The sequence below is a fragment of the Leptodactylus fuscus genome, chromosome 3, assembly GCF_031893055.1.
Source record: "Leptodactylus fuscus isolate aLepFus1 chromosome 3, aLepFus1.hap2, whole genome shotgun sequence".
Taxonomy (NCBI): domain Eukaryota; kingdom Metazoa; phylum Chordata; class Amphibia; order Anura; family Leptodactylidae; genus Leptodactylus; species Leptodactylus fuscus.
Genome location: NC_134267.1, coordinates 72,706,180 through 72,731,546, shown reverse-complemented (window position 1 = coordinate 72,731,546; position 25,367 = coordinate 72,706,180). Strand labels below are relative to the sequence as shown.

General features: G+C 41.3%; 1 protein-coding gene across 1 annotated transcript in view; it reads left to right on the top strand.

Moving 5' to 3' along the window:
* GALNT2 (polypeptide N-acetylgalactosaminyltransferase 2) overlaps positions 1-25,367 on the top strand; it is a 111,298-nt gene that overhangs the window by 29,724 nt on the left and 56,207 nt on the right. The window contains exons 2-6 of the mRNA XM_075267778.1: positions 7,608-7,701; positions 12,720-12,873; positions 14,653-14,751; positions 17,888-17,955; positions 25,259-25,324. Coding sequence (XP_075123879.1) covers positions 7,608-7,701; positions 12,720-12,873; positions 14,653-14,751; positions 17,888-17,955; positions 25,259-25,324 — 481 coding nt within the window. The remainder of the gene's footprint in view (positions 1-7,607; positions 7,702-12,719; positions 12,874-14,652; positions 14,752-17,887; positions 17,956-25,258; positions 25,325-25,367) is intronic.

Here is a 25,367-nt window from a genome sequence, read left to right as displayed (position 1 = left end):
GCTGCAGAATAAATTAGTGACTAAAGGGTTAATAGTACATCTGATTCTGGACAAAAATATAATTGACTTCAACAAAAAATGTTGGTACTTTTTGCATGAAAATCCCCTCTAAAGTTCCTGCTACCAGGTGTCTCTCTTCTAATTTACAGTTCACTGTTTGCTAGTTTTGTCTCCATAAATGCAAGAACATGGACTAATATCTTCACACAGTAAATGCCCATGGAAGAGACCAATTTTCCTTGCATCTTCATGCACGTCTCCAAATGACTGAAGATTCAGCAAATCTCACAGCTTACAATGCTAGAAAAGTCTTATTTGTACTTATATCTATTTCTGGTTGCTTGTGTGACTACAGATGATATAATATTCACTGACAGCAAGCAGCTTTACTGGCTGTGCTTATAGCTTGATCTCTCTTGTGTCACGCCTGCATGGTAGATGCTAGCATCGAGTAGTTTTCTGCATGTATTTGTTCTGTAGTTCTTTTTGTGTTCATGGACCTCTTATATTATGGACACTTGGGCTTTTATCATCTGGCTGTTTGCTATTGCACAGTTACTCCTTGCAGAGTAAGGGTCAGTTCACACGTGAACTGCCCGCGCGGGTTTTGACACCGAGAGAGACGCGGCGAGCTGCGTCTCTCTCTTGTCAAAACCCGCCTGCCGCGACCATCGCGGTTGCGGCTTTCCCCTCCGCTGTCGGCTCAAATGAATGAGCCGACATAGGAGGGAGCTGCCGGGGGCGGAAGCCGTGCGGCTGAGCCCGCGCGGCTTCCGCCTGAAGAAAGGGCATAAGCTTCAAAATCCGCCCCTTTGCCTACGTGTGAACTAGCCCTTAAAGAAACCAGTACCATCAATAATGGGTAGGGGAGGAGACAGACTGCTCTTTATTGTACATATCCACAGCCTCAGACCAATCCAAAATGTGCTGCAGTCATAACTTTTTATGAAAACTTTCCTTTCTGTTTAAATTATAGCATAACTCTAAAACGGAACCGCCATAGGTTGTAAGAATGATGGAAGTACACTCCCTCAGTGGTTAACTGATTACCTGTTCTTTTGCAAACTACATATGGGGGCCGGTTCCAGAGGTCAGACCCCCAATCATGTAAAAGGATGGTATGATAATTTATTTTTTTTTGGATTTGAGAGGCTTTGCTTGTAGTAGTATTATTATATATAGTGTCTGTTACAAGATTTTATCAGTGGACACTAGAGAAACCGTTACAAGTCCATTAAAAATTACATTAATCTCAAAGTTGGTGACCGTGTCCATTTATACCAAATCTGTCTCATGTTCATTATTTTTCACGGGCGAAAAAATCCTGCATGCAGGACTTGTGTTCGTGCAGAATAACAGTTTCATGACTGACATCAAGCGTCTGTTATTTTGTTTGAACATTAATGTCTATGGGCAATAGGGGGGGGCTTCCTTTATATTGTCCATTGTCTTTCCTCTGCACATGCTCAGAAAGCCGAAACAAAAACCCTCCAAAAAAACCAAACCGTATAAAAATGGACACTAAATGGGTCTTTTTTTTTTTTTTGTTTGTTTGTTTAACTGATCCATTAAATATTAAAAATTGGACACCTTAACATCAGTTAGTGGATAATGATAATAATGGATACTATCAGAACAGATATCAAACAGTAGTGTGAACCCACCCTTATGCTGAAACTACATATCACAATCTGCCCTACTACTCCTGCTCTGTAACATTCTGCCTAAAGCATGCACAGCATTTTCAAGAGGATGATCCATTGGATTTGACTCGTCTTCATAGGGAAGGGTATTACAAAAGCCTATGTTAATAATGTAAAAAAATGGTGTTTTTTGCAGTATAACTTGTGCTTTACAGAAGGAACTACCGTATATACTCGAGTATAAGCCGACCCGAGTATAAACCGACCCCCCTAATTTTACCACAAAAAACTGGGAAAACTTATTGACTCGAGTATAAGCCTAGGGGGGAAGTGCAGCAGCTACTGGAAAATTTTTCAAAAATTAAAATGGTCGGAGTTTTTGGGTGCAGTAGATGCTGGGTGCTGGGATAGGGGAGGGGGTGTTTTGGTTGTCTGTCTGCCCCTTCCCTGAGCTTGAGGACTGTTTTTCTTCCCCCACTTGGAATTCAGTCTGGCAGTGCTCCTATTAACCCCTTCCTGACGGAACAGGAGCACTGCAGATACCCTATTTCAGTAGACCGGGCACTGTCAGACACAGGGATACCTAATGTGTATGTGTTTCACAGTAATTTTCTACTTTTATATGTATTCTAGGGAAAGGAGGGATTTAGAACCTCTATTTTTTTTATGAAATCTTTTTTTTTTTTTTTTTTTTTTGCTGACTCGAGTATAAGCCAAGGGGGGCTTTTTCAGCACAAAAACTGGGCTGAAAAATTCGGCTTATACTCGAGTATATACGGTAAGTATACTGTGTCTATTTAAAATGCAGTATATTACTCAGTGGCTTTCTACATATGTTTTCGTGATCCTTAAGAAGATTATCAGTCGAGGAGAATTAACAAAGCCGATTAGCGCACTTTTCCCCACTTCTTTTTCTAATCTGCGACTAGTATTCGTTTCTTGATAAGTCCCTTATATAAGAATTTGTTTTCTACTCTTGAATTCATTTTATGAAGGTACAGGGATGCTATAACTGCTTTCCTGCTGTGTAGCTGGATCTCTACAGTTAGCCATATTGAAATGATTGCTTAGAAGGAATAATTTGTATGAACAGACTTTATAATGCTATTTCCAATATACAGAGGATAAGCTTATATGATTAATTGTATATTTTTCATCTTAATATCATGAAGTGAATCTTTTACTATTCTCCACTCCAGTTATCTGTTAAAAGGTGCCACTCCAATGATTCCAGCACAGCTAGAAATTCCTCAGCAACAGGTGTTGTTAGTTTTAGTATCTGATATGTCATGAGGGCAGTATAATGGATCAATGGGAAAATGGGTGTAATTTAGAACTCTAGTCTGAGGGGGACCATATCAGAGCTCAGAATCATGCCCCCTATCTGTTCCTGTGTGTCAACCCCCACCTGACAGTATGAGTTTTGGTGCAAACACCCTCGCCCCCCTCCAGTCCACCTTAAACTGTGCTGCTCGCTTAATTCACCTCACCCACCGATCTTCATCAGCTGCTCCCCTCTGCCAGTCCCTCCACTGGCTACCTATAGCCCAGTGAATTGAGATCAAGCTACTAACACTAACATACAAAGCCATCCACAACCTGTCCCCTTCATATATCTCTGAACTAATCTCCCACTACCTGCCCACACGTAACCTCAGATCCTCCAATGACCTCCTACTCCGCTCTGCTCTCATCCGCTCCTCACACAACCGCCTCCAAGATTTCTCCCGTGCATCTCCCATACTCTGGAACTCCTTACCACGACACATAAGACTGATCCCCACAATCATAGGCTTCAAGAAGGCCCTGAAGACTCAACTATTCAAGAAGGCCTACAACCTCCAATAACACTATCACCACACCACCATCTGAATTGTCTCCCCCCTCTCCTTCTGTCTCTACCCCCCTTCCCCCATAGATTGTAAGACCTCGCGGGCAGGGCCCTCTACCCCACTGTGCCAGTCAGTCATTGTTAGTATTATATCTACCTGTATATTCTGTGTATTGTATGTAACCCCCAAATGTAAAGCACCATGGAATTAATGGTGCTATATAAATAAACAATAATAATAATAATAATGATGCTCTCTAGCCTAATGGCTCTTATTGCTTGGAAAAGGTGGGCGCTAGAGAAAAAACTTCAACTGTGCCAGAATCAGTGTGGCATCAACTATGAAATTCTATAAGTCTGTACAACTCCAGGGATACCAAATATAATTTTTATTTATTTAATATTTTAACTCCTTTAAAAAAAAAAAAAAATACTTGTCTCCATAATCTAACACCCATAACGAGTTTTTTTTTTTTTTTTTTTTTTTTTTTTAATTTCCATGTATAGTGATGCATAAGATGTCTTTTTTTTGTGGGGCCAGATGTACTTTTTAGTAATAAGATTATGGATAATGTCTGATGTTTTTGATGACTTTTTATTCAAATTTTCATGGGAAGCAAAAATGTGAAAAAAATGGCATTTTGCAGTCTGTGACACTTGCTACATGCCTAATGAGGCTGGTCTATGACAGCCTTCATAAAGACAGCTACTGCAATGCTAAAGGTACGAGGTTGATGGGAACCGGATCTGAGGTCCATTTTTTTCCACTTGTGAGGGGGTGGGGGGCTTTTCTGACAAGGATTGTTTTCAGTAGATGTAGACCAAATGCTTCCTGCATAGGCTGCATAAGGCATCTCTTTTTGTGGGAGCAGACATACATTTTATTTTTACCATTTTGGGGAATGTCTGATGTTTTGGTTGCTTTTTATTAAAGTAGTTTGGCTTTTTTTTTTTTCTCCTGAGCACTTCAGTGGGCACTATAAGAAAGCAATACCCGCGATCAGAGTTTACTTGACTTCAGGTCTCTGCTGTGTAATATAATACCATAATAATATCTTTAAAGGAGTTGTCCCATCTCAAGGATCCTATCTATACTGGTAGCTTATGTAAATTGAAGACTTTCCTAAATATTTTGCTTTAGAAATGCTGCTTTCTTTGCTTGCTATGTAAACTCCCATATGTTATTACATTAAATATGCCTCCCATTATTTACACAACGTTGCTATAATCATGGCCCTGTGAGATAGGACAAGTGACATCACTTAGTGTCAGCAGGGCAATCAGTTCAGCTAATTGCACTTTGTTGATAATGCTAAGTCTGTTATCTCTCTATGTAAACACACAGAGAAGACTGAGTACATTCTCTACAAGCATGTGCATATTATCTGATATTTATAAGCATTGTGTCCCATTCAGCAAGACAGAGGAAGTGGGGGGGGGGAGCTGAAAAAGTGAGATGGGAAAATCCCTTTAAAGAGGACCTTTCACCATATCCGGGCACAGGCAGTGTTATATACTGCCGGAAAGCTGACAGTGCGCTGAATTCACCTGATAATACTCGTCTATGGACGAGCTGTGTGAGCAGAGGGAGGGGGCGTTCCTCCCCGCTCCACAGTACAGCGCGATTGGCGCCGCGAGGCAGAAGGACGTCTCTGGCTAATGGTCAGAAACGCCCTTCTGACCATAGAGCACTACGGTACCGGCACCGTAAGCTCTTTACACCGGGCACAGATCGGGAAAGCAGACAGTGCGCTGAATTCAGCGCACTGTCAGCTTTCCGGCAGTATATAACACTGCCTGTGCCCGGATATGGTGAAAGGTCCTCTTTAAAGACCTGGCAACTCCCTCTAGTTAAGGATTAATATCAGAGAAGATGTAAATAGAAAAGGAGGGAAAAGTGTTTATTCATACTTTTTTATTTAGTATTAATGTATTTTAATTTAATTTATTTTTTGTTGTTCATTGTGCCTCCCCATAAAGTCATAATGGAACTATCAGGGGGCAGTTTAACATAACTTTATTTGCTACTTTTCTCTGTAACTGGGGCTGATGCATTAGCCCCAGTTACAAGAAGAATGCACCCTCCTGAGAAACAAAAGCAAGTTGATCTTTAGGTCATGTGATTAACTGGCTCAAAGGGTAGCCACATCATGGTGGCTCTCACAGCTGGGCACATATCTCTCATGTGTTCTGTGTACGCAGCTCAGGTTATTCTTCATTTTTATTGCACCATTAATTCCATGGTGCTGTACATTTGAGGGTTTACATATGGTACACAAAATATATAAAACAAATATAATACTAATAGTGACTGACTGGCACAATAGGATAGAGGGACCTGCTTGCAAAGGCTTAGGGCTAGATCACATGGAGATTCCGCTTGTGTACATTCTGACGCGACTTTCTGCTGCGGATTAGGCTCAAATGAATGGGCCTAGCCGGAGGGTGCTGTCACAAGGCGGACGCTGCGGCTGAATCAGCCACGGAATCTGCTTGAAGAAAGGGCAGCTTGCTGCTTTTTTCCGCTAGCGGGAACAAACCGCTAGTGGAAAAAAAGAGCGCTAGCGGTCTACATAGACCTCTATTGTGAGGGGGGGCGGATTTTGAGGCTGATTCCGCATCAAAATCTGTCTCCTCTTGCCCTGTGTGAACTAGCCCTTATAGCAGACCTGGGCAAAGTCCGGCCCCCGGGCCATATCCGGCCCTCTGACTTATTCAGTCCGGCCTGCACAGCTTTGACTAGGGAGGCGTGTCTAGTGGGCGTGTCTAGGGGGCGTGTCTTAGTGCCGGCCGAAGATGGAGATGTGAAGTGTGTCATAAAGTACTGAGAGATGTAAGGTGAGCTGCAGGGGGAGAGAGAGAGAGTGAGTGTGTGCCTGTCTATATGTGTGCCTGTCTATATGTGTGTCTGTCTATATGTGTGCCTGTCTATATGTGTGCCTGTCTATATGTGTGCCTGTCTATATGTGTGCCTGTCTATATGTGTGCCTGTCTATATGTGTGCCTGTCTATATGTGTGCCTGTCTATATGTGTGCCTGTCTATATGTGTGTCTGTCTGTTTGTCTATATATGTGTGTGTGTGTGTCTATATGTGTCTGTCTATCTGTGTGTGTGTCTTAGCAACCTAGGGGCAGAGATGGAAGGGGAATGTTATACTAGGGCAGAGATGGCAGATGGAGGGGGGGACATGAAACTGGGGGAGAGATGGAGGGGGGGGGACATGAAACTGGGGGAGAGATGGAGGGGGGGGGACATGAAATGGGGAAAATAAAGGGGGATATGAAACAGAGAGAAATGGAGGGGGGGGGACATGAAACTGGGGGTAGATGAAGAGGGCACTTAGACTGGGGGGACATTAAACCGTGGAGGTAGGTGGAGGGGGACCTGTCTGCCTCTAGTTGCCCCCAGTTTAATGTCACCCTCCAGCTACCCCTACGGTTTAATGTCTGCTTCCAGCTTCCCGATTTTAATATCCCCCTCTAGTTGCCCCCAGTTTCATGTACCCGCTCCAGCTGTCAATTTATTGCCCCCCTCCAACTACCCCACTGTTTAATGTCCCCCTCCAACTGCTCCAGTTTCATGTCCCCTCTAGTTTCCCCCAGTTTATACTGAGGCACCAGGTGAGGGACTTATTACTGTGGGGCAGTTGGAGGGGACACTATAATGTGGGGACATATAATGTACGGGTGACTGTAGGAGGATTATACTGTGTGGGGGGGCATGGAAAGATGATTGGGAATGGGCAGAGTCAACATAGAAGTGGGTGGAGCTAAATTTGCCGTGGCGCGGCCCTCTAGCATAGTTTCAATTTCTTATATGGCCCCATGGGAAAATTAATTGCCCACCCCTGCCTTATAGTCTGAGGTTGAATGTGGAGCATTATACAACATAACACAAAACACATTTGTTTTGTATTGTCTCTGAGAGATCCAACAAAAAAATACTAGAAATCAAGGATGGACAGACTGATTCAGATGGAGAATACAAATAGATTATTTTCTATCTTTGACTACAATGTGTTAACAATAATAAATTGATTCCACAATACGTGTATGAGTCCCACCTAAGGGTTATTTTCTGGATGAAGAGAAACATGGTAGCTTTATCTTTTAATCTCTCTTCTCTCTTTCAGGAGGACTGGAATGAAATTGGTGCAGGCAAGAAAAGAGACCCTCACAGTTTCAGTGAAGAAGAGCGAGCTCAAAATTTGGAAACCCTACCACCAGGTACTCCTATTTTGAAAATTATTCTTTATCAAAAAATTCTTGATTGCTCTAATATATATATATATATATATATATATATATATATATATATATATATATATATATATATTGTACTTCGACAGCTCTATAGAAAGTTATCCTTTTGACTTCTGTAAGGACAGGAACACTTGTTAAACGGATTGTCTTGGGAGTTTAAATTGACTTGCCTGATCCGGAATATGATGATGATGATGGCGGCCCTGGAGGGGTGAGGGGGTTCTGGCATTGTCACAATCACTGGACCACTCCTTTTTCCCAAGTGGCTCCACCCCTTAAATGTTGAGATCAATCTAAGTTGTCCTACCAACCTGGTACCTTATTGGCTTCCTCGCTCAGGGTAGTAGGGGGTTTGGTTGTGTTGTTACTTTCCTGTGGCCTCAGGTCTATGATCGAAATTCTTGCTCGGCTGGGGGTAACCACTGCTGTCCGTGCCCGGCGGGTACATACCTGGAGCTACCATGTGGACACGCCTGCCAGATCCCAGATATACGACCTAATTCATCTGGTGAAAAAGTGGCTGCAACCATACACTTGTACCCCTGCAAAGATGGTGGAGAAGGTGGTCCTAGACCAGTTCACCAGAGTTCTTCCTCCTGCGTTGCAGCGCTGGGTTGGACATGGAGACCCCAAAGATGCCAACCAGCTAATCAGCCTTCTAGAAAGGTACCTGGCGACTGAGGCGGAACTCCGTGATGACCCTACAGCGCGACCATCCCCCAGGAACACCCAGCGGAGAGCACCTCCCTGTAAGACTGTTCCGTTATTTGAGAGAAACAGCCCAAGAAGGGACTCTCTGCTGGAGAAACCAGGGCTGGTACAGTGCTGGAGATGCCATGAGCGGGTAGATATTGCTGCCCAGTGCTCAGTCACTTCTGAGCCAATGGACTGTGACACTGGTAGGCGTCAATCATTATTTGCCAGACCTGTCTGTGCTGAGGCACTGGGACTAGAGACTGGGCCTCAGGTCTGTAACTTGAGGTGAATAGCCATTGTGTCCAGGCGTTGTTGGACTCTGGTAGCCTGGTCACTCTGGTGCATGCCAGCTTGATAGCTGGGGACTTTATCCCGGACAAACTATGAGTGTCTGTTGCATCCATGGGGATGTCAAGGACTACCCCATGTCCAAGGTCACAATAGAGACTATAGTAGGATCTGTTTATTATGAAGTGGGTGTTGTAAAAAACCTTATGCATAATGTGATTTTGGGACGTGATTTCCCTTTGTTTTGGGATTTGTGGGGAAAAGATACAACCACACAGCCAAAGGTGGAAACCCCGCCTACACCCAAAGTGCATGAGGAGGGCGACACCTTTCCGTTACAGTTCCTAGCTGGAGAGAAAGAGGATGATGCCTCTTCCCCAGCTCCTGAGCCTAACATACCTGAATTAGAGGTCTCACGGGATAATTTTGGTACTGCACAGTTGAGAGATCCCACTCTCGCTAATGCTCGTGATAATGTGACAGTTGTTAACAATGTGCCTCAGAAACCTGATGCTGACCACCAATTCCCACATTTTGCTATGAATAATGACCTCTTGTATCGGGTTGCAAAAAGTAATGGGGAAATTGTGGAGCAGCTTCTTGTACCAAAGCAATACCGCCCTGTGGTACTTGATATGGCCCATAATCATGTGCTTGATTTTATTGGCCAGGCGTGTACAGGGAAGTGAAGGATTACTGTGTGTCCTGTCCTATGTGTTAGGTACATGCCCTAGCCCCACATTTCCATAGCCCCTTGGTTCCCCTGCCCATCATTGAAGTGCCTTTTGAAAGGATTGGACTTGGACTTGCTCTGTCCAATAGTCAAGTCAGCTAGATGTCACCAATATATTCTGGTTGTCTTAGATTGCGCTACTCGCTATCCTGAGGCGGTTCTCTTGCGTAATACGACATCAAAGAGTATTGTCCGTGAGTTATTCTATATGTTTTCAAGAACAGGCATACCTAAAGAGATACTGACCGACCAAGGCACACTGTTCATGTCAAAGGTTATGAAAGAGCTATGCAAGATGTTTAAAATTACCCACATATGGACCTCTGTGTATCACCCCCAGACAGATGGGTTAGTGGAGCGCTTTAATAAGACTCTCAAGCATAAGCTTTAAAAGGTGGTAGAAAAAGATGGTTGTGACTGGGATTGCCTGTTGCCATACCTGATGTTCTCTATTAGAGAGGTTCCACAAGCGTCTACAGGTTTTTCCCCTTTTTAATTAGTCTATGGTAGACACCCCAGGGGCTTACTTGATATAGCCAAAGAATCCTGGGAAACTGAGAATTCCCCATACCGTAGTGTCATAGAGCATGTAGCATTTCAACAGTCATGCCAATTGTAAAAGAGCATCTGCAAAGAGCACAAGAGGCCCAAAGCAGAATTTACAATCGTTCTGCCAGAGTCTGAGAGTTTAACCCAGGGGACAGAGTCCTTATTTTGGTGCCTACTGTGGAAAGCAAGTTCTTAGCGAAATGGCAAGGTCCATATGAAATTGTGGAAAAAGTAGGGCCAGTCAACTATAAGGATCACCAACCAGGGAAAAGGAAGCCTTTTCAAATCTACCATGTGAATTTGATTAAGCCCTGTAACCAGAGGGAATCCTTGGTGGCCTCAAATACAGAGGTGGGTGATTCGTTGCCACCAATCCCTCCAGTCCGTGTGAATGAGACCCTCTCAGTGCCCTAGCAACAGGAGGCAAGAGAGTTCCTGCAGAAGAATAGACGCAAGTTCTCTGATCTACCAGGGCGTACACACCTGATAGAGCACCATGTAGAGACAGAAGCTGGGCTGGAAAATAAACCTCAAACCCTACAGAATACCAGAGGCACTTAGGGAGGTAGTGTCAGCTGAGGTTAAACGTATGCTGGAGTTAGGTGTAATTGAGAAATCCAAAAGTGAGTGGTCTAACCCAAGTGTAATGATACCAAAGCCCAATGGTACTTGGCGGTTCTGCAATGATTTTAGAAAATTGAATGAGATTTCCAAGTTTGACGCTTATCCCATGCCCAGGGTTGATGAGCTGATTGAGAAGTTGGGTAATGCCAGTTACATAACCACACTGGACCTGACAAAAGGTTACTGGCAAATACCTTTGTCTAAAGAAGCCAAGGAGAAAACTGCCTTTGTTGTTCCAGAAGGGCTGTTCCAGTACAGGGTTATGCCATTTGGTTTGCATGGAGCTCCTGCTACCTTTCAGAGGTTGATGGACCAGATCTTGCGGCCACATCGTGACTACGCAGCAGCTTACCTGGACGTTGTGGTCATTCATAGCTCAGACTGGGGAAGTCATCTCTGTAAGGTGCAGGCAGTACTAGACTGCTTAAGCAAGGCAGGCCTTACTATCAACTCTGAGAAATGTGCTTTAGGGCTGGAGGATAAAGCCCCAAATCAATAAAGTGGAGGCAATACAGAACTGGCCAAGACCGCTAACCAAGGGGCAAATCGGGGCATTTCTTGGCAATGCGGGCATTTCTTGACCTTTCGTCAGGTCAGTGAGAGGAGCTGCAATAGAAGCAAAGTTTGGCACAAACCTCCGATAGTAGCCCGCATTGTCAAGGGGGTGGTAATGGAGGGGGTGTACATCTCACCCTGACTACTCAGGTGGGTGAGATGAGAAAACTCCAGGAATGTTTGTTCTCAGCAGACAACTTTAGTCTGCTGAGCATTTTGGTAAATGCTCAGTACTGGGCTGGATTTTTCGGAATGACAGGTAGGTTGGCAGTGGGACCTGTCATTTCACCCCCCTCCAGTCCAGACTTTGGGGATGATCCGGCAGCGATTCAGCTGCAGAGATTCTCCTCGTCAAGGAGGCTTAAAAAGCCAGCTCCAGCAGCAACACTTTGGCAGAGCTTGGCTGGAGAGCCAACTGAGAGGTCATATTTTTGGAGCTGTGTCCTGAATGATTCTACTGACTTTTTAGGATTTCTGTTATTCTAGGTGAGGTGACCTATTCTATGTTCAGTTAGAGCCTAGCCGGGCAGGTATTTATTTTTGTATTGTTTCCTTTTGTTGCTGCATTACTTTTTTTGAGTGAAAATAAAACTCTACTATTGTATTGGACTAAAGAAACTGGACTTGTGTGTCTATGCCACCCCACCTAGCAAAATAAATATATATATATATATATATATATATATATATATATATATATATATATATATATATATATTGTGTATGTATAGCGCTATCTATCTATATAAAAGGGAAAGCCATGTAACATCTACAAATGAATAACATTCATGGCAGTGTATTACGAGATGAGCTGCCAGTGGTCAAGTGTACAAAGGGGTGCAGAAACCATAAAAGAAGGTCAGCAGGAAAACAGAAGGGGATAAGCTGTCTCTAACCAAGCCCTATATGGAACTAACCAAGACCTGAGGCCTAGCTCGGTGTCATTACCCTAGTTAATCTGTGCCCCGACTAACACCTGACCCTTCTACATGTGACCCTGATTTACCTTCTCTTGATGCTAGAAAGGTCCAAAGGATGTATAAACAAAAGGCTAATTACTGTAACAAATACGCCTATTCCGACATGAATGTCCATGTAACTCTTCAAATTCTTCAGGGGCTATAATAGACAATAGGCAATGCCACAGCCGGTCAAACTTGCAAAGGTATACAAGTAATCAGTCAAATGCAAAACATAGCATAAAGCACTAAGTTGCAGGGACAAAACAACACACACTCTTTCCAATCACATGTCTCAAGACTCAAGTCGTGATTGCGGTGTCTAAGGGCTTGCAATAACAGGAGGCTGAGTAGTGTATGTATGTGTGTGTGTGTGTGTGTGTGTGTGTGTGTGTGTGTGTGTATATATATACTGCAATACCAAAAAGTGCAAATTGACATATTTTGGTCACTTTGCTTCCTCCCATATAATCATAATACCAAAAAGGCGGAGAAGGTAAACATGAAAAGTCCTCAAGCCTTTAACCTGCAAACCACTCTGTGTCCTTAAAGCATTAATATCTATTTTGCCCCATCAGGTAAGGTACGGTGGCAAGATTTTGATCAAGAAGGATATGTTGGAGTTACTGCAGTTCGACCAGGTCAAGATGCTTATGCACGGAACAAATTCAATCAAGTGGAAAGTGACAAATTACGTATGGACAGAAGCGTTCCTGATACAAGACACGACCAGTAAGTTGCAGAAAAATTAAATCTGTTAATGCTTTTAAATTTTTCAGTTGAAAGTGTTCATTTTTTGGAGTGCAACTTGGATGTAATGTGATACTTACTGTTTCCTTGTGCACACTTTGCTTGGCTTTATTTTACTTTCTGCTCTCTGCATTCTGTGGTAAAACTAAATTTTTTCACCCTAGTCAATGATTGCGCCCCTGGAAGGACAGTTAACAGAAATTGAAGGGGCAACATGGTGGGCTCAGTGGTTAGCACAGCAGCCTTGCAGCGCTGGAGTCCTGCCAGGAACTACATCTGCAAGGAGTTTGTACGTTCTCCCCGTGTTTGTGTGGGTTTCCTCTCATACGACAAAAGACATACTGATAGGGAAAAAAAAAAATACATTGTGAGCCCTATATGGGGGCTCACAATCTACATAAAAAATGAAAAAGTTAAAAGAAATTGGGAGTTCATTAAAATTAAGGTCCCACGTAGCGGGCTGCGGGAAAAACGCCGAGGGCAACGTATCTTAGTTTTCCCTCAGCTGTTTTCACCATACCTATAGAGAAACCACTGGCATAATAGTAGGTATAATTGACTTGCTGCAATTTCCTAAACTGCTAAATCCTTTCTACGTATTTTTCTGCAATTTTCTGGATGGGATTTGCTACAATACCATCCCCTTTGCAGTGACTTTAAAACACTGCCATTTTTTTCTCACTGTTTATGATAGTCAATCTTGTTTAATTTGCCTTCTCCTCTAGTTCTGTTTCTGTCCTGTGCAAGGAGGATGCTGGGAGTTCTGGGGGCTTTGGGGAGAGGCCTATAGAGGCATTAAGAACCTGGTGAGGGGTAAGCCTTCCATAGAGGAGCAGTTGCAAGATGTCTGGCCCTTACAAGCTCCGCCCTCAGGTTTTTTTTTTCCGAGGTTCAGCCTTCTAGGGTGCCTATGGAGTGACCCATGGTGGTAGAGAGCAGTTGGTTTGCTGCGCCTCTAGGCATGGAGAGGCTCATGGCTGAGGAGTATCCTGAGGGGGTCAAAATCGAAAAATGGCACCGGCAGAAGGGGTTCAAGTGTTCTTACTCGAATATATAAGCAGCATATGATCTTCCCTATATAAAATCATCCAAAGTGACAGACTTCATTTAAAATTAAGTTTAAATTTACAATTTTAAAACTTTCTAATTCCCCATGTCTTACCCCCCAACTGACAAAATGTATTCTGTAGACTAAACAGAAGTGTTTCTACATTCAAAATGACCCTTTTGTTTTTCTGCACGGTTGTTTATATCTTGTACTAACTTTATGTGTAAGGCTGAGATCACACTTGTTGTTTGGTCAGTTTTGGCCCTGTAACTGGCCAAATAATTGAGGAGTGCAGCAGTTCTAAGAGCGAAGCCTGTCATGTGCGTGTCATACTCACTGTATTGCTTGACTATCACAGCAGACTCCCCATGTGTGTTACTACAAGGCACCATGTCCTACACCACTATACAGGCTCTCTGCAGCCAGGAAATAGTTGTTTTTTAATGTTGTTTGCTGCAAATTAATTAGGATAGAATCAAATCTTTTTGGGAAATCCGGAGAAGCGGCCGAATCGAATTTTCCATATTTTCCAATACAAATTTTCCATCTCTAATTGTAACCCAATATTAGTACAAAATAAGTATAGTAAATTGTGGTGGTATTTGCTTTTGTTTAATGCTAAATTTGCCATATATATTACACATGTGTAATATATGGATAGATAAATATTTAATGTTTTTTTATATATAATTTTTTCTCCTTTCTTTTTTAAGATGTCGTAGGAAACATTGGAGGACTGACCTACCATCAACCAGTGTTGTCATAACTTTTCATAATGAGGCCAGGTCTGCATTACTCCGCACAGTTATCAGGTGAGTAGGAGGGAAGATGCATACTAGCATACTATACATAAAAACAACAGCTGAATATTGCTCATCTAGAATGTGGCACTATACACACATGAATTTGTTGCAAGCTCTGTAAAGTAAACTACACAGTACAGAGCAACATGGAGGTCTCTTTGCCTGCTGCTCTAATGACCTACTTCTGGACACTTCATGTGACTGCTGACATTTAAAGGGATCCTATCGCTAAAACACAATTTTTTGTGACTAACACATAGGAATAGCCTTAAGAAAGGCTATTCTTCTCCTACCTTTAGATGTCTTCTCTGCGCCGCCGTTCGGTAGAAATCCCGGTTTTCGTGGGTATGCAAATGAGTTCTATTGCGGCACTTGGGGAGGACCCAAGCGCTCAAACGGCACTGGGGGCGGTCCCAATGATGTGAGAGAACTCTCCAGCACTGCCTCAATCTTCTTCAGGAACGGCCTCTTCACGCGTCGTCTTCCGTCTGTGTAAGCGGCCATTTTTCTTGTGGCCCGGGCTTGCGGGCATCTGGAGAAGTAAGGTATGGAGCAGCGAGTCCTTCGACTAGAAGTTTTGACCCCCAGCGCCAGAAGAAGATGCGTGAAGAGAAGGTTCCTGAAGATGGAGGCAGTGCTGGAGAGTTCTCTCACAGCATTAGAAGCGTCCCCAATGCTGTTTGAGCGCTGGGGACCGTCCCCAGTGCTGTGAGAGAACTCTTTTGCATACCGCCGAAAACCGGCGGCATGGAGAGGACCTCTAAAGGTAGCAGAAGAATAGCCTTTCTTAAGGCTATTCCTATGTGTTAGTCACAAAAAATTGCGTTTTAATGATAGGATCCCTTTAATAAGCACCTCGGGTTACAATGTGTTCAGTTGGCACACAAGACACATTTGTGATAAATGCATAGCATTAATGGTGGAAAATGACCTTCATTATTAACTGCTTTAATCTATTTATATTTACATCGATGTCTGTCTCTAGGTGATGATTATATGTTAAAGGTTTTTTTTTTAAAGATTAATAAATAGATATTGATATTTATAGAGAGATAGATAACAATGACTACCTAAATCTCCAGGCAGTAGTCAATGGGGTCCATCAGTCTTCGTATGTGTCCTTTTATTTTAGTGGTCTGTGTTTGTTTTTCTGGTCCACCAACACACCAGAACAATGGAAACCCTAATGCAGATATGGATGTAGTCCAAGTATGCATTGGCATCTGGAGAAGTAAGGTATGGAGCAGCGAGTCCTTCAACTAGTTAGCAGTCATTCTCACTGCTCCCTGCCTAGAGGGAGGTATTAGATTCATTACTGTATGTGAGGAAGGAGGGGGCATAAGGGGCATTATATTGTAATCGGGGCTATTGTTTTGTAACGTGCGCACAAAATTGGGCTTTCGTTTTCCACCCTGGGTTTGCTCGCTGATTAGCCTCATATACAATAGGGCTAATAAAGCATGAGCCTTGTTCTGCAGATTATGTGGTTACTGTGTACTGTGGATCCTGCATCATTGATCATTTTCATCATGCATCTGCTACTGAAAACCATGGAATACAGATGGAATTTAGAGATGATTTTGGGAGTAGAATCTGCCTCATAGCAGCTCCAAATTCCATTATGTGAACATACCTTTATACATTATCAAAGGGTGTACTAGGGCGGGGGCAAGTTGATCCATGCAGTGGGTTAGGAACGAGATCTTGCTGAGGAGCTGTACTGGGTGTGGATGAAAGCTGCTAAGAGGTGCAATGGGCAAATGCTGAGAAGGGCTGTTTTGACACTCCTACTAATCAGGATGTACAGCAACTGCTTGAAAACATGAGTACAATAAGAAAATAGGTTAAACACACTTAAAGGTAATCTGTCTTTGTTCATATTGTAAGTCTTTTCTTGTGTTTTATTTTTTTTCGGAAAACACTTTTAATAAAGTTAGTGTTTTTTTCCTTATGTACCTATTCCACTAATTTCTACCTAATTCCCCTTGTCTCGTTATTCAATTCTACTTGAATCCTTCTCTTGAGTATGGTCATGTATCTCTCGTTTCATATAAAATGTACATACAGGAGCTAATGCATGAATGTCTGACGTGATGGACTGTGGTACATCGACTCGCCACAGGGACAGATAGGAACTAATGTCACTAACTACTGTCATCAAGATATAATGAAGGAGTTCACATCTCACCTTCCTAACCTTATAGTCTTAGATTATTTGTAAGGCTATAGAGAAAAAAGTGTTGCTGCCTTCCTGCAGGAAGATATACAGTCTAGAACTGCCCATGTGATGTGGTGCTATTGCATCAATGCTTTGTTAGAAGAGTAAGAAAAACAAAATGGTGCCTCATCAGGAGCTAAGAAGATGTAAGCTGGATTGTAGGTGTGTGAGTGCAGCACACACAAAAGAAGCCTGGAATATGAGGAGGTGCAGGGATGGAAAGATTGCTACTCTGCTTACTTATTTTAAAGGGATTCTATCATTAAAACTCAATTTTTTTGTCCCTAACACGTAGGAATAGCCTTAAAGGCTATCCTTGCGTCTTCTTCCGGCGGTGGCTTCAAACTTCTAGGCCTCGAGCCTAGAGAAAAGCCGTCAGCGCATGCCCACTGGCCACAAGAAAATGGCTGCTTACACGGTATTGTAAGCAGCCATTTTCTTGTGGCCGGCGGGCATGCGCAGTCGGCTGCCCGAGGCTTAGAAGTTTGAAGCCACCTCCAAAATAAGACACAGAGAGCCCGTTCCTGAAGAAGATGGAGGCGGGGCTGGAGAGTTCTCTCACAGCATTGGGGATGCCCCCAGTGCTGTTTAAGCACTGGGGATCGCCCCCAGTGCTGCGAGAGAACTTATTTGCATACCGATGAAACCTGGGATTTCTACGGAACGGCGGCGCGGAGAAGACATCTAAAGTTAGGAGAAGAATAGCCTTAAGGCTATTCCTGCATGTTAGGGACAAAAAATGTAGTTTTAATGATCTGATCCCTTTAAGGGGTGTTGTCCAGCTTCCTAAAACGATCTGCAAGTACGTCCACAGCAGTGTTCACTGTTCTCTTGTTCAGCATTTTGCTTGGCTTTGTTTTTGCAGAGGTAGTGTTACCATGATAAGATGCAATTTTTTTTAAACTGATTTTTTTCCCCCTCTTTCAGTGTGTTAAAGAAAAGTCCTGTTCACCTGATCAAAGAAATTATATTGGTTGATGATTACAGTGATAGCGGTAAGCTTACGTGTTCATTATACTACGTATAGCAATTGTAATTTAAAGAGAGGCCACTGAGGTTACTGTTTTTGTTATTTTTCTATGTCAAGTATAATGCAAACTGGCTTAAACAGTCATGGCCCTCAGTGTTGGCACCCTTGAAATTTTTTTTCAGAAAATGAAGTATTTTTCCAAGAAAATTATTGCAATTACACATATATTTCTTTTTTTGTGTATTGGAACAACACAGAAAAAAGACAAATTGGACATAATTTCTCACATAACTCCAAAAATGGGCCAGACAAAATTGTTGGCACCTTTTCAAAATTGTGGGCAAGTAACTGTTTCAAGTATGTGATGCTCATTCTAACTCATCTGTGAAAACTAACAAATGTGAGCAATATAAAAATCAGACCTTAAATTAGATATAAAGGAGAGAAGTTAACTCGATTTTTGCATTGTGTGCCTGTGTGCCACACTAAGCAAGGCGAGCAGAAACAGAAGAGAATTGTCTGAGGACTTGAGTACCAAAATTGTGGAAAAATATCAACCATCTCAAGGTTACAAGTCCATCCCCAGAGAACTTGATGGTCCTTTATCCATGGTGCACAGCATAATCAATTAGTTTAAAACCCTATAGACTATCTCCCTGTAAGTGGATGGAAGAGATAAATTGATGAAAGTTTACAAGACAAGATGGTGGATAAGCAGCCGCGGTCAAGTTCCAAAGAAATTAAAGCTGTTCTGCAGGGTTAGGGTGCATCACAGTGTCAGCGCTAACTATCCATCGTCATTGTAATGAAATGAAACGCTGTGATAGGAGACCTTGGGAGGACCTCACTGCTGACAAAGAGACTTAACAACCCTGCAGGACAGCTTTAATTTCTTTGGAACTTGACCGCGGCTGCTTATCCACCATCTTGTCTTGTAAACTTTCATCAATTTATCTCTTCCATCCACTTACAGGGAGATAGTCTATAGTGTTTTAAACTAATTGATTATGCAAGTCTGCAAAGTAGCAGTACCAACAGTCAGATATGGTGGAGGTTTAAAGTTGTTTTGCTTCCTCTGCCACTGGGTGCCTTGAGTAACTGTGTGCAAGGCATCATAAAATCTGAAAATTACCAAAGGATTTTGGATCTCCATATAGGGCCCAGTGTCAGAAATATGGGTTTGCATCCTAGGTCATGGTTCTTCCAGCAGTAGGATGACCCACCCAGAAATCGATGAAAAAAAAAAGTGCTGTAGAGTTCTGAAGTGGTCAGCAGGAAAATGTTTGTTTTTGTACCGTGTTAGCCAGTGGATATGAAATATAAAAAACAAAAAACTAACAGGAACATTTCCATGCGGATAGAAAAGGTGCTAAACCTGCCCTCACCACTGACAGGATGGAGAGACCGACCAGAAGCTCAGAATGAGAATTAATTCATATCGCCATACAATTAAACAACAAAGAATAGACCTTCCCGTGCCAAAACATTTCTGCCAGGAAGATCATAATATCACCAATGACATGAAAATTTTGATTTTGAGAGGGAATTTTAAATCAAGGAAACTCTGATTTATGAGTACAGGTGCATGACCCTATATAACACTCTGGATAATGGAATGAATGCATCACATGGGTTCATGTCATTCTATACAAATCACTGAACTAAGACAACCATAAAGATAAAGAACCTGGGAACTGTGAATTGTTTATATTTATATGTATATAGTAATAAGCCTCTTCCCCCTCCCTCCTGAAATCCTATCCCTTGTGTCCAGTTATACATAAATATGCAGCCTTTAGAAGGTGTTTTTAGATATAGCTGAAGAAGAAGCCAAGAGCTTCGAAACATTGTATTCTGTCATCATTATGAGTTGGCCATTAAAAAAGGTATCACCTAGATACCCACTCGGAAGTGGTTAGCAGTGAGTTTGGATCTAAATCCCATTGAACACCTGTTGAGAGATCTTAATATTGCTTTTGGGAGAAGACACTCTTCAAGTATGAGAGAACTTAAGCAGTTTGCAAAAGATTGGGCCAAAATTCCAGTTGAGAGGTGAAAGAAGCTTGATTGATTCCAGTTATTTTTTTTTCCAAAGGGCAATCAACCAAATATTAAGTTGGATTTGTTTGTTTGTTTGCTTTTTTTCCCCCAATACACACACACACACACACAAACACACACAAAAGAAATGTGTATAAAAAAAAACAAAAAACGTGTAATTGCAATAATTTTCTGGGAGAAATACTTAAATTTCTGGAAAAATTTCAAGGGTGCCAACACTTATGGCCTTGTATCTAGTTACCGTATATACGCGAGTATAAGTCGACCCGAATATAAGCCGAGGCCCCTAATTTTACCATAAACAACAGAGAAAACATTGACTCGAGTATAAGCCGGTCATGTGCATTACAGCTAAGCATAGGATTTTGTGCATGACATCTTATACTGTAGGAAACAAAGGATCTATAATACGTGTGTATAGCAATACATGTTGTATTTTGCTTGCTACAAGTAAACTTGAGCCCTTGGATAGAACCTTGAAAAGATGTAGAAAGCTAACAAAATTTTATTGTGTTTAAGTTGCGGCATGCTACATATATGAAAAATGGAAATATAAGATTAATCTACTCAATTTACAAGCAAAGATTACTATAATGGGTGGATCAGTGTGCTGGCAGATTGTGTGACAACAACTTTTTTTTGGAAATGCCCAGTTGTCTGTCTATTTTTTATTTTATATTTTTCTGTGGGAGAACAAAACACTGATTTGCAAGATGAAAATGGCTCTCCCAGTAAGCTTTTATTAAAGCAGCTTTCTGAAAACCTATGTTCCCCAAAATTATGTCAAGCTAGTGGCGCTGCTCCAGGGCTCTCTGGAGGTCTTTACTTCTGGAGCTGTACTGACAATGTCACAGACTACCACACTTGACCACTGAGCCAAGTGACTCACTAATGCAATTACATGGGAGGTTGTTGTTGTTGTTATTATTATTATTATTATTATTATTATTAGCTATTATTATTGTTTATTTATATAGCACCATTAATTCCATGGTGCTTTACATTTGAGGGTTTACATACAAAACACAAAATATACAAACAAATATGATACTAACAATGACCGACTGGCACAAGTGGGGTAGAGGGCCCTGAGGGCAAGAGCTTGCAATCTATGAGGAAAGAGGGATAGAGACAGATGATGAGGGGAGAGGATGTTCAGATGGTGATGTGGGTTGTTCAGGGTCAAAGACTATTCTTTGGGCACCGGTGTGGTAGATTGAACAACAGAGTAGTAATTGTTTATTTTATAACATTCCTTGCCTTTAGATAAGTTTTTTAGGGGTCTTGGAAAACCCCTTTGAGAACAGATATGTACTCAATTACTCCTATAATTATGGTTAGTGTGTTTGCCGAATAACAGTTGATAAATGACAGTGAATGCCCCTAAAAAGCATAGGCTATATTCACATTACAAGTTAATGTGAAAATGTCAGATGAAGATTCCATGGCAGGTTTCTGAAGCTAATCTTTGGACTTGTACTTAGGGCTTGCAGTTTGATATGTCATGGATCTGCACAAAGAATATTCCATTCATTGGTACTGATTTGCTTATGGTGACCTGCCTAAGATTGTACTCTGAATCTGATTTTAGTAAGTGATCTCTCACATTACACTGGCTGCCTATTCATTATAGAATAAAATATAAAGTTATCACTCTCATCCACAAGGCTCTCCATAATGCCGCACCTCCCTACATTTCTTCCCTCATCTCTGTCTACCGTCCAACCAGTGTTCTCCGTTCACTCAATGACCTAACACTTACATCCTCTATTAGGGTCATTCCATATCAAGTGATCCAAATAGGAATATTTTTTTTACCTGACGTCTTTAGATTTTTTTTATTTTTATTTTTTATGAAGTACAACTTAAGTTAATTACAAATAAAAAGTTTTGAATTTTTTTCTTCATCAGTTAATTTTTTATAGACTTCTAAAGTTTTGAAAAAGTGTGAATTTTGGCCTGGTATGGCTTTACATTTTTTAACATATCTTGGGCTAGAATTAAGATAAATAGGTGGGAGAGGCATAATTTTTCTCAGAGCGGTACCGGCTTTCATTTGATACGTCACAAGACGAGGTTTCTTTATATTTTGTTTTGGAGAAATCAAATTCAAAATTTTGATGCGCAATTGTGAAAAAAATGTATGTTCTAAAATTGTGAAAAAATGCATTTGTGTTACTTGTGTTCTTGGTTATATTTGTACAGGTTTTCAACTTGGGACCAAATTGGGATCAATTTTTTTTAATTTTTTTTTTAAGCCTTGAATCATCTGATTTTAGGTTTGTGTGGGCTTCTTCCTTTTTTCTTTTCAAATTACAACTTGCTGAATTCAACATTTATATGCAACAATAAAGAGAAACAAAAAACAAATCCCATAAGTGCCAGAATAAATACATCTTACGCTGGGTTCACACCTGCGTCTGGGTCTCCGTACTATGGTTTCCGTCTTCTGCATGGCAGAAGACGGAAACCATAGATCGGGTCCGGCCGTGCGCGGCGGTGAGCGTTTTAGGCTCTCCGCCGCGAAACCGGATTTTTTTTATCCGGACACAGAGTAGTGCATGTCCGACTCTGTGTCCGGATTATAAAACCCGGTTTCGCGGCGGAGAGCGCAAAACGCTCACTGCCGCGCACGGCCGGACAGCTTTCTCACCCATTCAAATGAATGGGTGAGAAAGTCTCCTGCAGGCTTCCGTCTCCTGCATCTGTTTTATGCAGGAAACGGAAACCTGCAATAAGGACCGACGACGCAGATGTGAACGAGCCGTTATCATCATAACACAACTTGTCCAGCATTTTCAACCTGAATACATTGAACAAACCGAAAGAAAAGAGCTGCTCATATCCTCAAGTGCGATTTTTTTAAATAGTCTCATCCTAATTATATGTTAACAAGAGTACAAGAACCAATATTTATAACACCTATTTCTACATGTAACAATTGTTTTTTATTATATCACTATACATGTAATTAATTAAGAAAAATAGTCCAGTAGATAAATCCTCATTCTATAAAATATGAACTAATCAAACCATTAATAGGACATTTTTAAACTACTGGCCTTTTATCATCAATTTGTCCTTTCTAGTGAGTGAAATGTAATCCTGTCCATAAGCGCTTACTAGCAATGGCCATTTCCTTTTGTGTCAAAGAGTATGTACGGCCTGTCATGGTGTTCGGCTCCACCTGAGTTAATATCTGATTTTTGTTGACTTGTAAAATGTCTGTTTTTCTTGGATACAAAAAGGATGGTGCTGGACCAGAAGGATGCAAAAAAGTCAATTTTATTGTCTTCATTTTCACAATCTTTGGAGAGTACAGTAGCCAGCCACCAGCGCCGATTACATTCACAGGTCACATAACCAGTTATGTCATCCATTGCCAATCTTGTGCCGCCTTCTACCACTTCATGGACTTCACTGTCATTTTAGACCACAGGCTGAACAGATCTGAATTCAAGATTTTCGGAATGACACTGTAATAGTTGTATTTTAAAATATTATCCCATCACGATCCCAACTTGAATTTTGGTACAGATGTGGCTAAGGGCATAGCAGGCCCATGTGCATTTTTTTGAAATTTTTAAATAAAACATTTTTTTCGGAAATGCGTTTTAAAATTTTGCGTTTGCGTTCACATGGGTAAAATATTAACAAAGATACTCTTGTGACATATTTGGTGAAAGCCTGTATAGTTCTGAGTAGAATGGCGTTTATTTTGTTTCTCTATCTTTTTTCTAGCCTAAGTTATGAGGAGAAATGTAAAGGCAGGAAACACCAAAATTCGCACTTTTTCTGAACTTTGAAAATCAATTAAAAATCCAAAAAAATTTCTAGATTTTTTTTTTCTTCACATTTTGCATTCTCTGACACACTATTACCAAATGACAAAATCTCAAAAGAATTAAAAATATAGAGGGAAAAATCATTGGTTCACTTGACACGGAATGACCCATTATCAGAACCTCCCACGCTCGTATACAAGACTTCTCCCGAGTTGCACCACTCCTCTGGAATGCTCTATCCTGGACAATCAGATTAACTCCCAATTTCTACAGCTTCAAGCGCACCCTAAAGACACATCTTTTCAGACATGCCTATCCCAATTCCTAATGTAAACCCTTCCGTACTGTCATTAGAATCCCAAAAATTTAACCCTCCTCTGTTCAGCTCCCATATTACCCCACATGATATGATGCCATTTCAGGCTAACTTTATATGTCCAAGCACCATCCACATGTTAAAGGTCACGACTGGTGACGGTTCATAAAGTTTTATGTTTGTGTAATGACAGTAAGCTCTATTACAAAATTGTCAGACTACTGTATAAGCAATGCTGCCCCGCTACCTCTTGTGTCACCCCCTCTACCTCATAGATTGTAAGCTCTTGCGAGCAGGGCCCACAGTCCCATTGTGTGAAATGACATTCTTTGTAATGTATCTTTCTGTCTGTATCTAAACCCTACAAATTGTACAGTGCTGCGGAATATGTTGGCACTATATAAATAAAATTTATTATTATTATGCATTTCCACACAGAAATTTTAATTTAAACTACATCATGGATTCCCATAAAAATCAAAGGCAGGTGGATTTCACATTGACATGGTGTAAAATCTGTGTGAAAATTCAGTGAATATACCGTTAGAAAATATGTCATATTGATGGGACGTACTCAGAAAGCAGACAGCTGTGAGCACGATGTAATGGTTGTGGCTTGGTACTGCAGGTTATCCTCCATTCACTTAGGTGTCTTAGGTGTACTTAGGCACCCACTGATGAGATATTATTGGTTTCTCCTAAGGATAGATCATCTGTTTCTTAACAATTTAGTAATACTTTTAACATTCTTTGAAAACATAACCTAAATACAGATATTTATAATTTTATCTTTTGATATGACCAAAAAAGTGCTTGAGATTTTTGAGTTAGGACCTCAACCAAGTTGCTAGAATAAAGGGTTTTGGATGTTAGTTGAGTTATAATATATCTTTGTTTGTAATGCAAATTTTGGACTGTAGTCTATGCTCCCCGTACATTCCAGTGGTCAATGGTTACCATCCCCTTCCTACATCATTTGCTTATGTTTGTGTTGCATCAAAAACAAAGGTTAATCATAAATGTTCACTTAACATTTTGCCTTTTATTTTTTCCAGATTTCCACTATTCTGCCAGTGTTTAGCTTTTAAACGTTTGTTTCCCATGTCTAATAATACAATATTTTATAAAACTATATTATAATATTTCATTTATTACTTTTTCCTCAGCTGAAGATGGGGCCTTGCTTGGGAAGATTGAAAAGGTGCGAGTACTTAGAAATGACAGACGTGAAGGTATGGATCTAACACTGTTGTGCCGTTTTTTTCACTGTTCTAC